The sequence below is a fragment of the Calliphora vicina genome, chromosome 2 (genome assembly GCF_958450345.1).
Source record: "Calliphora vicina chromosome 2, idCalVici1.1, whole genome shotgun sequence".
Classification (NCBI taxonomy): Eukaryota; Metazoa; Arthropoda; class Insecta; order Diptera; family Calliphoridae; genus Calliphora; species Calliphora vicina.
In genome coordinates, this window is record NC_088781.1 from 11,130,052 (window position 1) to 11,142,621 (window position 12,570).

The 12,570-nt window shown below is 32.6% G+C and overlaps 2 protein-coding genes across 2 annotated transcripts; one reads left to right on the forward strand and one right to left on the reverse strand.

The window, feature by feature from the left end:
- Position 1: 1 nt before the first annotated feature.
- Sf3b2 (splicing factor 3b subunit 2) lies at positions 2–2,943 on the reverse strand. The gene is made up of 5 exons (XM_065501506.1): positions 2,810–2,943; positions 1,962–2,746; positions 938–1,907; positions 632–876; positions 2–518 (listed from the first exon to the last, which is right to left on the reverse strand). The coding sequence occupies exons 1-5, from the start codon at positions 2,828–2,830 to the stop codon at positions 152–154; spliced, it is 2,388 nt and encodes a 795-aa protein (XP_065357578.1). The 5' UTR covers positions 2,831–2,943; the 3' UTR covers positions 2–151.
- A 331-nt stretch (positions 2,944–3,274) lies between these two features.
- Positions 3,275–4,395, forward strand: LOC135951403 (histidine protein methyltransferase 1 homolog). Its single transcript, XM_065501051.1, has 3 exons — positions 3,275–3,424; positions 3,485–3,893; positions 3,956–4,395. The coding sequence occupies exons 1-3, from the start codon at positions 3,342–3,344 to the stop codon at positions 4,382–4,384; spliced, it is 921 nt and encodes a 306-aa protein (XP_065357123.1). The 5' UTR covers positions 3,275–3,341; the 3' UTR covers positions 4,385–4,395.
- Positions 4,396–12,570: the final 8,175 nt, after the last annotated feature.

Below are 12,570 nucleotides of genomic sequence, written 5' to 3' on the forward strand. Positions count from 1 at the left end.
ATTGTTTTGGAAATGTTATTGAAAACTTTATTATTGTGTTCCCCGACACTACAGTTCTTCAGAGTGAGGTGACGGTTTCTTTTTATTTAAAAAAAATTTTAAATTTTTGGGATAGATGAAATTAAATTAAACTTACTGCAAGTACAAGTATCTAAAATTTGAATTCTTTATATTTTTTCGTAGTCTTGGCTGGATCGGCTTGTTGGCGTTTACGTTTTGATTTTTGACGAGCCACATGCTCGGCCAACATGTCGGAAAGATCTTCTTTTTGTAGGTGATTCTGTTGCTCACGCATTTGTTGTTCATAACGCTGGGCCATGGCTTCATTATCCATATCCAGTTCCGAAGGATCTAAAGCCAATTCCACAGTGCCCTCTCGATCTGCAGTTACCGCTGTTCTGGTCGCCGTCTGTTTAACATTGCCCACATCATACACATGAGTGGAAGCCATCATAGAAGCACCAATACGTTCTGTGCGTTTTTCAGGCAGAACGTGGTACAACACAGGGGTTTCATTGCTGTGAAAAAATACAAAAAAGTTAAATTTACATTTGGGTTCAAACACATATTGTGACAAACTTGTAACTCTTTCGAATTGAGTTGCAATTGCCCTTAGAAAGTAAATACTTACTCCTCCATTTCTTGTTCAATTTTCTTTTTACGTAATTCAATGTTTTCTGGGGTTTCCATGCCCGCTGGTACACTTGTCAGGCCGGAGGGTGTAACTAAGCCCTCGGCGGGAGTAACCAAACCGCTTTCATCCACAGGATTAGTCATGTCTTCACCTTCCTCTTCCTCCTCATCTGAGGATTCTTCCGATTCAGACTCCAATTCACCCCATTGATTTCGCTCAATATCACCTTCATCCACACCATTCTAAAAATTTAATTACACATTAATTCAAATTTTTGTTAATCTAATTTACAAAACAACTTACATCCATGTCAATAATACTGGTGCCAAAGACATCGCCATATAATGGTTTGCCATTTTCATCGACTGGCGGTTTGCCCCAACCACCAGCATGATAACCAAACGAACAACCATCCGGTATGGGAGCATTAAGACCAGGGATTTTCAAGTTGGGATACGATGGTGGAGGACCATAACGTTGCTGAGCAATCAACCATGGAGGTGGAATCTTGTGAGCATTTGGCCCCACTGGCATACCCAAAGCAATGCGCAATTCTTCCGATAAATCGCCAGGTTTTTTCTCTTTCAAGCGTGTCTCAAACTCTTTGCCCTCATAGTAGAGATCACCATGAATGGTCATGCGTGGTTTTGTTTGCCACTTAAAGAATGCATCGTGTAACTTTTGATAATCTATGTCTATCTTACCCATTTTCGGACGCACTCTTTCGCGCATTTTAGATTTCAACGATTTAGCATCATCTTTTTCCTGTAACGATTCCCTCATCTCCATGATACCGGTCTTTTTAATAAATGCTGGCAAATCGAAGGGTGGTTTTTCAATACCACGCTTTCCCTGCAGGTATTTACGTTTAAAACACCAGTGCCGTGGCACTTGTACAGTATTTCTGTAGGCCTTCAATTGTACCAGCAATTTGGGATCACGAGCAGTGACATCGTGCATTTCCACAACATCTGGCCTTGAAACCAGTTGTTTTAACTCAGCCACACTGAGACGCGTTAGTTTCTTGAGCTTACGTTTCGATAGTTTTTCTTTATCATCCACATTGTCCTCATCTAATTCATCCTCTTCACCCTCTTCTTGCAACTTATTGGCTAAATTTTTCTGGTTTGCTTTATTTTCGGCGCTTTCGTTGGCAATTTTATCCTTTTCTGAAACCTTGGGCTTATTTTCTAATTTAAATATTTCAAATACTCTATAAAACTGCCTGTACATGGGGGCCAAATCAGCAATTGTAATCTTTTCCGGCACATATCTAAAAAACAATATTAAATAAGAATTTGTTTCTTTGTTAATCCTAAAAACTTACTCAATGGTTACATCTTCTGCGTCTTCAGTTGAAATCTCCTGCTCTGTGGCTTCGTTTACCTCGTCTGTTTTCTTCTCTTTTGTAGCCGTTTTTTTGTCTTTATCAGTGTCCTCAGTTACTTCATCTGTATTTTTACTTTCCTCTTGAGTTTCATCATTCTCTTCCGCCGTTTCATCATCTTTGCTAGTATCTTCCGCTCTGTTTTGTTCCTGTTGTTTTTTGAGTCTTTTATTTAACTTCTTGCGCCGCTTTTTCTTTTTGTTTTTCTCGACTTTACTAAGTTTTCCCGGTTTAGGTGTAACACCACCATTTGTTTGAAAATCGCCCTCTTCTTCGGAATCATCACCAGCATCATAGTCATTTACCAGTTGACCACTAGCATCGTTGTTGGTAAAATCATCGGAATTAATATTAAATTCAGCCGCTCGTTGGTCTTTCAAAGCTAAAACATCTTCCAATGCTTTGGGTAAAACAACTTCTGCCGGCTTTAGATCTTTTTTCTCATCTGAGCCCTCGCCATTCAAGTTATTTTCCGCACTATCCGTGTTGCCATTCGTATTAACTTCAGCCAATGGCGGAGGCTGTGTTGCCGGCGGCCCTTTGTTGGCATCTACAACTGGAGGTGGATTATTCCACGGTTGTCGTGGAGGTATTTGTTGATTTGGAAAATTATTGACTACATTGGGCATCACTAAAGGCGGGGGTGGTCTCATACCTGGTGGTGGTCCTGCCATAATTGGTGGCGGTGGCATTCCGCTGGCACCTGGCGGCATATTTGGTTGAATCTAAATTTTATAAAAACTATTTAATAAAAAGTCAATCTTAATCATTAGCCGTTAAAAACTTACTTCGCCATAAGGATCTGCCATTGTTTTTCAATAGATATAAGCAAAGCAAAAAATTAAAATTTAATATTAATATAATTTTCTGAAAAAAAGTCAATTTCTTGCAATTGTTTCGTTGCCAGCCTATTCCTTTTTTTGACAAATGAGAATAATTTGACAATTGGATATTGCCTCAACAAAAAACAACAAACTATAAGTAATGCCAAGTTTTTAGTATTTGTTTAATAAAATTAAATATCTGCACAAATATTAATCATTTTAAAGCTAATATTTTTTAGTTAATTATTAAATATTTACTATTATGAGTACAAATAGTAATAATGTTAATTATTAGATTATATTTGACATTGTTTATAAATGTTCATACCAGAAAGCTTTTGTATGCATTATAATTTTATGTCAATAATTTTCATAGCGCTTAGTTTTAATATATATCACACACACGTGGAAACATATGAGAAATGAAACATAACAAAGTCTCAGAATTGTTGGTTTTATAAAATCCCATCTAGATTTTTAATAATACTAACCAATTATGTTCAAATTTGATTTCCAAGTGGAAGAAGTCGAAAAGGAAAGTCCATTTGTGGATGTTAAAGTTCACAGCAAAGAAAAAGCGTAAGTCTTTATTGATTATATTAATTTTTTCCTGCAAACAAATCATGTCATAAATTTTAGTTTGTCTGTTGATTCCTCCATAGATTGGTATGATTCTGAGGAAATTTTGCCTACAAAAGAAATAATCGAGAACCTGGATGTTTACAAATTAAATTCTATTAAAAAAACTATTGATGACAAACATATAACACATATGGTCTCTGGTATCTTATTGGAAGACATTAAGGATAATGACAATAGCGATTTGGACATTAAAAAAGCGGAAGATCAACATTCTGATTTAATACCAGGAGTGTATGAGGGCGGTGCTAAAATATGGGAATGTACTGATGATTTATTAAAATATTTATCGGAAAATTATGCCGTTGATAAGTGGAGTAAATCAAAAGTTTTGGATTTGGGTTGCGGCTCCGGTCTATTAGGCATTTTTGCATTTCTTAAAGGAGCTAAAGTCACATTTCAAGATTATGTAAGTTTAAAAAAGTATACAATAACAATATATTAAATGTTCTTTTTTATTTTTATTTGTAGAATAAAGATGTCTTGGAGAAGATTACTATACCAAATGTTTTGTTAAACACTGCAACCTTGAAAGAAACTGAAGACGAAGAGGAGTTTTACGACATTGACCGTATAGAAGGAAATGTGCATTTCTACTCAGGTGATTGGAGTAAATGGACCCAAATGACTAAAGAGCAAGAATTATTTGACATAATTTTAACTTCCGAAACAATTTACAATCCTGAGAATCAGCAGAAATTGCTTAATTGTCTTTTCGATAAACTAAAGCCCAATGGTGTAGCTTTGGTGGCCGCAAAAATATATTACTTTGGTGTTGGAGGAGGCTTAAGACAGTTTGAACAACTGATTGAGAGGGACAAACGTTTTAAGTGCAAGACCGTTTGGTTATCAAACGAAGGTGTAAACAGAGAAATTATTGAATTAATAAAAATTACTTAACAATTTAGAAACTGAGGGGGTTTTATTTGTTTTTGATGAGAGTGATGTACATTTAAAGTGGAAATAATTTAAGGCCTGGTTCACGATGTCGAAAGAAAAATGATTCGAACAAATTTGTAGAAAACTATTCGAAAGAATTTAAAAAGTGTTTTTCATACAAATTTTTTCGACTCATTTTTCTTTCGACATCGTAGGACAGGCAATCAGTTAAATTAAATGGAAGGTGTTCGAAGTTGTATTTGGAAAACTGAACAGCTATAATTATAGGAGAGCATTACTCCATGAAGATTGCTGTCAAACTCCAGAGCTTGCAAAATCATTGGGCGCTACTCAAGCAGCAAAACGTTTGCGAGTAGCAGGATTCATCCAAAAGCAAGAAAATTGGGCAAACATTACTTGCGATGAAAAATGGATCCATCACGATAACCTGAAGCGTAAGAGATCATATGTGAAGCCCGGCCAAACAGTCGAATCAATATCAAATCTCTTAGGTTTAGGTTTCCAGGCAGCCACGAAATGAAGAAAAGAAGAGCAGCTCACATGGGTCCAAGCAATGGTCCCTTTGTGTTACCTGAAAGTAGAAGAAAACAGAAGAAAGGGGGACAGATATAAGTGAAAAAGAGAGAAGAAGATTGAAAAAAAAGTTAAGAAGGAGATGTCTGAAGAAAGAGAGAGGGAGGAGATCTTATCAGATCAAATAGATCAAATCTATTATGAGCTACTGAAATCTATCCAGACCTTCAAGATAACCTGCACCGAACTCAACTGAGTCGTTTGAAGTGAGCATTGGCTGAAAAACGCGCAGAATATGAGGCCAGGCATGAAAGCAATACCAGACCTTGTCCCGTCCGAATACTACATATTTGTTTCGATTGATGCACAACACTCTCTCTGGGATACGCTTTACTTCAGAACAGATTATGCGAAATTGGTTAGATTCGTTCTTAGCCTCAATATATTGTACAAATGTTTCAAAATAAAAGCTAAAAATTTAAAAAAAAATCGAATTTTAAAGTAATGCACCCAATATATCCAACTTTTCATTCTTAAATATGAAAAATAATCTCAGAATTTATCTCAAACAGTTCAATTTACTAATAAATTAGCTTATTTGTAAATAAATAGCTGAGTAATTGCTTTAATATATATTTTTTAATTTTTTTTTTTATTCGTAACGTTTTTTTTTATCGAGAAAGCCACCCATTTCTATTTTAACCATCTGGCTACACCGCATGCAATTGTTATTGCAAATTAAAGTTTGTTTCATTTCCACTCAGTTTCTCTGTTATAACTTTGACAGTTCCTGTTTGTTATCTTTAGTTTCCGCGCTTTTCGTTTACCGGCACAAGTGAAAAATTCGTAGTGTTAACTTCTAATTACAGATTAATAACGTTAAATGCAAGTTAAAAGTTATAAACATGAAATTTATTAAGAAAATAGCTATTGAATTTTCTAAAAATTATGTGGTTTAATTGTTTTTGCAAACTACAAATAAAATTTGTACTTTTTTTGGAAATGCAAGTGTACAAGTGAATGTGTTTTGTGGTTTTTGCAAAATGTGTTGATAAATAAAACAAAACAGCAGTTAACAAAATAAATTGGCAATGTACATATGTATTTTAATAGGATGTAGGTTTGTTTTCAATTCTCGTCCGGCTTGTTGGCTGTGAAATTATTTTAGTCCGCCTTCGGAAAACTAAGAAGGTGGCTAGGCTAGCACCTGATAAAATGTATGCAATTGCATGTGTAAATATGGGAAATGTTGGTGCGGAATTGTTGTTATAAACTTCATTCATGCCTGTGTCTGTCTCCACAATGTTATTTTAACATTATTTTTGACACACTAACTTTTTCGCTGTTGATATTTTGTCAACTTCTTTTTCATCATTTGCATTTGTTGTTTTTAATTTAGTTGCAAATATTTGGCTAAATTTGTATCAGTTTGCTTTAAAAGTATGCATGTATGAATTATGGAGAAAAATACAAAAGAAAAATTAACAAAATTCAATTAACAAATATTTATACGAAAATTAAAAAAAAAAATATTTAAATAAAACAAAACAAATATAAAAAAGTAGTGTTTTACAGTGTATAAAAACTTCCCGGCTAAACGTTTTTTCGAGGTCGTATATCGTTTTATATTATAATTTTTTACCAATCACAAGACTTAATAAAAAGTGAAAAATGCCATCGAAATAATTAAAATTTGCGAACTAGCTGGATGCGGAATATTTGGAAAATTTGGTGAGTAGTTTTTTATTCTTTAAAATTTTATAAAATGTTTTAGATTATTTGTATTTTTAATGATATTGTCGATTTTTAAAAAGATACTTATGCCTAAGGCAGCCTTTTTTGTTCACGTTTCTCACATTTGTGGACCGATTATCCAAAGTAGATATACATATATGTATCTAGATTAGAGTTCGTTTGTGACCAGGCCACATCATTTGTTTTTCGGGTATCATCATTTTTCTGAAGGTTTTGGCGTAAATAAAAATAATGGCGTCTTTTTTTTGGAAAATTTTCGGATTTTGAGCACATTTTTCTGTAGAGCAAAAACGGTTGAATTAGTATGGTAAATCGATTACGATTATGGTCGAAAATCGATTTTCAGGGCCTAAAAACGATTATTTCGTGATCGATTATATACTCCGATTTTTATGCTGAAATCGATTTTTGATAACGATTAATCGAAATAGAAATAAAATTCCGGAATTTTTAGTTTTTTGCTTTCATTAAAATTTGCAATATATTAATCTTCAGCTGACATCGTAAAATATTCCCGGAGGACCTCATTTTTTAATGCGAAATTTTTTCAACCTTAAGAAATTTTTATAAAAAGTGTTATGGAATTTTTTCCAGAAAATTGTTGTCAAATGTTTGCCGTTACGGTTTATAAAATGAGCACCTCAACATAAATGAGTTATAATACTCTTCAAAAATATCATTTTAATCCGTAATTATAGCGTATATGGGTCATTTGCTATAGTTTCCAAAAATGCAGGTCGATTATTAAAAAATCGATTATTGGGTTCGATTAATCGACTGTAAAAATCGAAATGAAAATGTTTGATCGAAAAGTCGAAAATCGATTATTAGCTTTTCATACCATTCACTAGGTTGAATATATTGCAAAGCTGATTTGCAATATATTTTAAGCTTATCAAAACAGTACCAATATTTCCTTTCTAGGTATAAAAATTAAATACTGTGGAAACTATTCACCAAGTCGGTCGACCAAAATGCACATCATCTAATTAAGATGATGTCAGTTTCTAGAAGAATAGATTAGCTCAATTTAGAGTTAAGTGGGCTCAAAAGCTATAGAGCGGCGAAATATACTCGAAATGACATGAACTGTATTTGTGCACAATGTTATACAGTTTTATTTTCTAAATTTAATTTTTATAGATTCTGATGGCATGAAGAGAGTTTGACGACCTGTCAATAACAGACTAAATTCCAAAAACTGTACTTGAACAGTTAAGCATGAAGGCGGGCATGTTATGGTGTGGAGTTGCTTTTCTGGTGAAAGCTTTATACAAAATTTACTTCCACATACTTATATTGCAGGAGAAGATGCTGCCTCATGCCCATGATAAAATGTGCCTTTAATTGATATGTCAACATTTCAATGACCTTAAAAACACATCCAAATTGGAGAAGAAGTTTTTAGAACAGGAAGGCGTTAATGTCATACATTGAACAGCCCATTCACCCGACCCGACAACATTTATGTGAAATAGTAAATAGAAAGCTAAATCGGTAATTGGCACATCGATATTCAAATAAAAAGCTATAAATGAGGCATGGTCATCTATACTAATGACAACAATAGAGAATCTTATTAGTTACGAAGAAATATTAGTATGTGCTATAATATCCAATATGTTTTGTAATATGATTTTTTTACTTTTTGTTAAATTGTTTAATACGCGTAATAAGATAAGAAATTAAATTTCATTGTTAATAATACTGAGCACGTAATATCATTACTTTCATTTTAATGTCGAATTTTGTAAAATATGTTTTGACTGATACTGTATGTGGGGTCCTATATTTATGCAACATAAACCCCCTTAAGCTACAACCCCTCATTAGCTGCAAAAACCCCAATTTAGAGTTAATAGCATCAATGTATAGTAAATAAGTTGTTTTAAAAATTAAGAAAAAAACAAGAAACAATAAAACGATATTTTCTTTGGATATAGCCCAAACGAGCTTCGACAATTTTTTTTTAAATGTTGGTCACAGTCCAACTTAGGTTTTTACGGAATGCAAAATTGACCACGCCCACCTTTATGCCCACTTTTTTCGATTTATCTAAAATCGGAAAATGGCTGCACCTATTTGGCTAATTTTTTATTTAAATGTTCTTAGTAAAATTCATAAGAAAAATTTACATCGCCCACTTTTTTTCGATTTATGTATCTAAAATCGCAGAACGCCTGGACCGTTTTGGCTATTTTTTAGCCAAAATATCTAAATTCGCTAATAACTTGGCCAATAAGCGTTTAATCAAGAAAAGCAGCTCGATCTGTGATCACTCATATTTCTGAACAAAAATCGATTTTTTATATAAAAACTCAAAATATCTAAATTCGCTAATAACTTGGCCAATAAGCGTTTAAACAAGAAAAGGAGCTCGATCTGTGATCACTCATATTTTAGAACAAAAATCGATTTTTTATATAAAAACTCAAAATATCTCAATTCGCTAATAACTTGGCCAATAAGCGTTTAATCAAGCAAAGGAGCTCGATCTGTGATCACTCATATTTCTGACAAAAAATCGATTTTTTATATAAAAACTCAAAATATCTAAATTCGCTAATAACTTGGCCAATAAGCGTTTAATCAAGAAAAGCAGCTCGATCTGTGATCACTCGTATTTCTGACAAAAAATCGATTTTTTATATAAAAACTCAAAATATCTAAATTCGCTAATAACTTGGCCAATAAGCGTTTAATCAAGAAAAGCAGCTCGATCTGTGATCAGTCATATTTCTGACAAAAATCGATTTTTATATAAAAACTCAAAATATCTAAAATCGCTAATAACTTGACCAACAAGCGTTTAATCAAGAAAAAGAACTCGTTCCGTGATCATTCATATTTCTGAACAAAAATCAATTTTTTGTATAAAAACTCAAAATATCTAAATTCGCTAATAACTTGGCCAATAAGCGTTTAATCAAGAAAAGGAGCTCGAGCTGTGATAACTCGTATTTCTGACAAAAAATCGATTTTTTATATAAAAACTCAAAATATCTAAATTCGCTAATAACTTGGCCAATAAGCGTTTAATCAAGAAAAGCAGCTCGATCTGTGATCACTCGTATTTCTGACAAAAGATCGATTTTTTTATATAAAAACTTAAAATATCTAAATTCGCTAATAACTTGGCCAATAAGCGTTTAAACAAGAAAAGGAGCTGGATCTGTGATCACTCATATTTCTGACAAAAAATAGATTTTTTTTTATCAAAATATCTAAAATCGCTAATAACTTGGCCAATAAGCGTTTAATCAAGAAAAGCAGCTCGATCTCTGATCACTCATATTTCTGATCAAAAATCGATTTTTTTTATATAAAAACTCAAAATATCTAAATTCGCTAATAACGTTTTTTTTCTTTTTAACAATTTTACCCATTACAAGCATTTTTTTTTAATTTGGACAGGCCAACGTCTGTCGGGTCAGCTGGTTTACTAATATTTATATTTTTATTGATGTGCGTATTACCAACAAATTTGGCTAAGTCGAAAGTTATGAAAAAAATAATTTAAACAGATGGCTAGCTTATTTTGTCATTTGATGATTTTGTCAGTTATTTCCCCACCAAATGCTTTATTTCGATTTACTCCTAGCACCACTACATACATACGTCTGTCTGTCGTTGACTAAAATTGCAATAAACAAGAGTTTAAAACAACAAAAACGAAAAAAAAAAAAATATTGTGGAAATAATTTTCAACAACGTGTAATTTAAAAGTGACATGATGTGGCGCAGCATTAAGAAAGCGTAACTATCTAAAGATGTTACGTATCAGTGCATTTGTAGGTACAACATACCTAATATGTATAAACACATACATATACATTTACACATACATACATACACAACACGCTGACACTCCTACAAACATGCACTATTGCAAAATATTTATAAACATACATACTACATGTAGATTAGGGAGCTACAACTGCGTATGTTGAAAAAATTTAACATATAGTTAGGGTAAATGCATAACAAAATAAAAACAGTAGCCCTTTCTGCTCGATTATCCAAATAACTGCTCGATTTATTGCAATATATAGAATTTAAAATGTAAACAGCTATGCATTATTATTTTTTATGTTTGTGAACTTTAATAATCGTTTAACCCTCTAATGTCCAAGCAGTACAGTTTTCAGGCCTCTCTTAGTACAGTACAGTATTGTTCTTGTACCACTCAAGGACAGGATGCCAAATCAGGCCAAAAATAAGTGGACAAATGCATCCTTTTTTTTAAACATTCATTGATGTAAAGATCGGTATTTACAAGGCCCTTTGTAACAAATGTTCGGCTTTTTTTGCCGCAACTGCATATTGCTTGCCATATTCTGCTTTTGGGTCCTAAACTTTTCTACACGGCACGGCAGATTCGTAAAATTTGCCATAACATACGTTTCGTCATCCATCATGCAGCAACTATATTTTTTCAAAATATCTAAATTCGCTAATAACTTGGCCAATAAGCGTTTAATCCAGAAAAAAAGCACGATTTGTGATCACTCATATTTCTGACAAAAATCGATTTTTTATATAAAAACTGAAAATATCTAAATTCGCTAATAACTTGGCCAATAAGCGTTTAAGCAAGAAAAAGCGCTCGATCTGTGATCACTCATATTTTTGAACAAAAACATAAAATCTCAAAATATCTAAAATCGTTTGTAACTTGGCCAATAAGCGTTTAATCAAGAAAAGGAGCTCGATCTGTGATCACTCACATTTCTGGCAAAAAATCGATTTTTTTACATAAAAACTCACAATATCTAAAATCGTTAGTAACTTGGCCAATAAGCGTTTAATCAAGAAAAGGAGCACGATCTGTGATCACTCATATTTTTGAACAAAAATCGATTTTTTATATAAAAACTCAAAATATCTAAATCCGCTAATAACTTGGCCAATAAGCGTTTAATCAAGAAATGGAGCACGATCTGTGATCACTCATATTTTTGATCAAAAATCGATTTTTTATATAAAAACTCAAAATATCTAAAATCGTTAGTAACTTGGCCAATAAGCGTTTAATCAAGAAAAGGAGCACGATCTGTGATTACTCATATTTTTGAACAAAAATCGATTTTATATATAAAAACTCAAAATATATAAATTCGCTAATAACTTGGCCAATAAGCGTTTAAGCAAGAAAAAGCGCTCGATCTGTGATCACTCATATTTTTGAACAAAAACATAAAACCTCAAAATATCTAAAATCGTTTGTAACTTGGCCAATAAGCGATTAATCAAGAAAAGGAGCACGATCTGTGATCACTCATATTTCTGGCAAAAAATCGATTTTTTTACATAAAAACTCACAATATCTAAAATCGTTAGTAAGTTGGCCAATAAGCGTTTAATCAAGAAAAGGAGCTCGATCTGTGATCACTCATAGTTTTGAACAAAAATCGATTTTTTGTATAAAAACTCAAAATATCTAAATCCGCTAATAACTTTGCCAATAAGCGTTTAATCAAGAAAAGGAGCACGATCTGTGATCATTCATATTTTTGAACAAAAATCGATTTTTTATATAAAAACTAAAAATATCTAAAATCGTTAGTAACTTGGCCAATAAGCTGGATCTGTGATCACTCATATTTCTGGCAAAAAATCGATTTTTTATATAAAAACTCAAAATATCTAAATTCGCTAATAACTTGGCCAATATACGTGTAATCAAGAAAATCAGCTCGATCTGTGACCAAAATTCGATTAGTTACATATTCACAAATCGAACAAAAGCTTTTTTTTTAATTTGACAGGACAACGTCTGTCCGGTCAGCTGTATATTAATAAAATTTAAACTAAAATCTATTTATATTTATATTTGTCTTAGGAATTTGAGCATGCATCTAAGCCATATTTCTCTTCTTGTTTTATGTATGTAGATCTGGAGGAAATTAATCAGAGTC

Coding starts and splice junctions, on each gene's coding strand:
- Sf3b2 (XM_065501506.1), bottom strand. CDS start 2,830: ATGGCAGATCCTTATGGCGAA. Junction 2,747..2,809: donor TGGCAGATCCTTATGGCGAA/GTAAGTTTTTAA, acceptor TATAAAATTTAG/ATTCAACCAAATATGCCGCC. Junction 519..631: donor ATTGAACAAGAAATGGAGGA/GTAAGTATTTAC, acceptor ATTTTTTCACAG/CAATGAAACCCCTGTGTTGT.
- LOC135951403 (XM_065501051.1), top strand. CDS start 3,342: ATGTTCAAATTTGATTTCCAAGTGGAAGAAGTCGAAAAGGAAAGTCCA. Junction 3,425..3,484: donor GTTCACAGCAAAGAAAAAGC/GTAAGTCTTTAT, acceptor CATAAATTTTAG/TTTGTCTGTTGATTCCTCCA. Junction 3,894..3,955: donor AAGTCACATTTCAAGATTAT/GTAAGTTTAAAA, acceptor TTTTATTTGTAG/AATAAAGATGTCTTGGAGAA.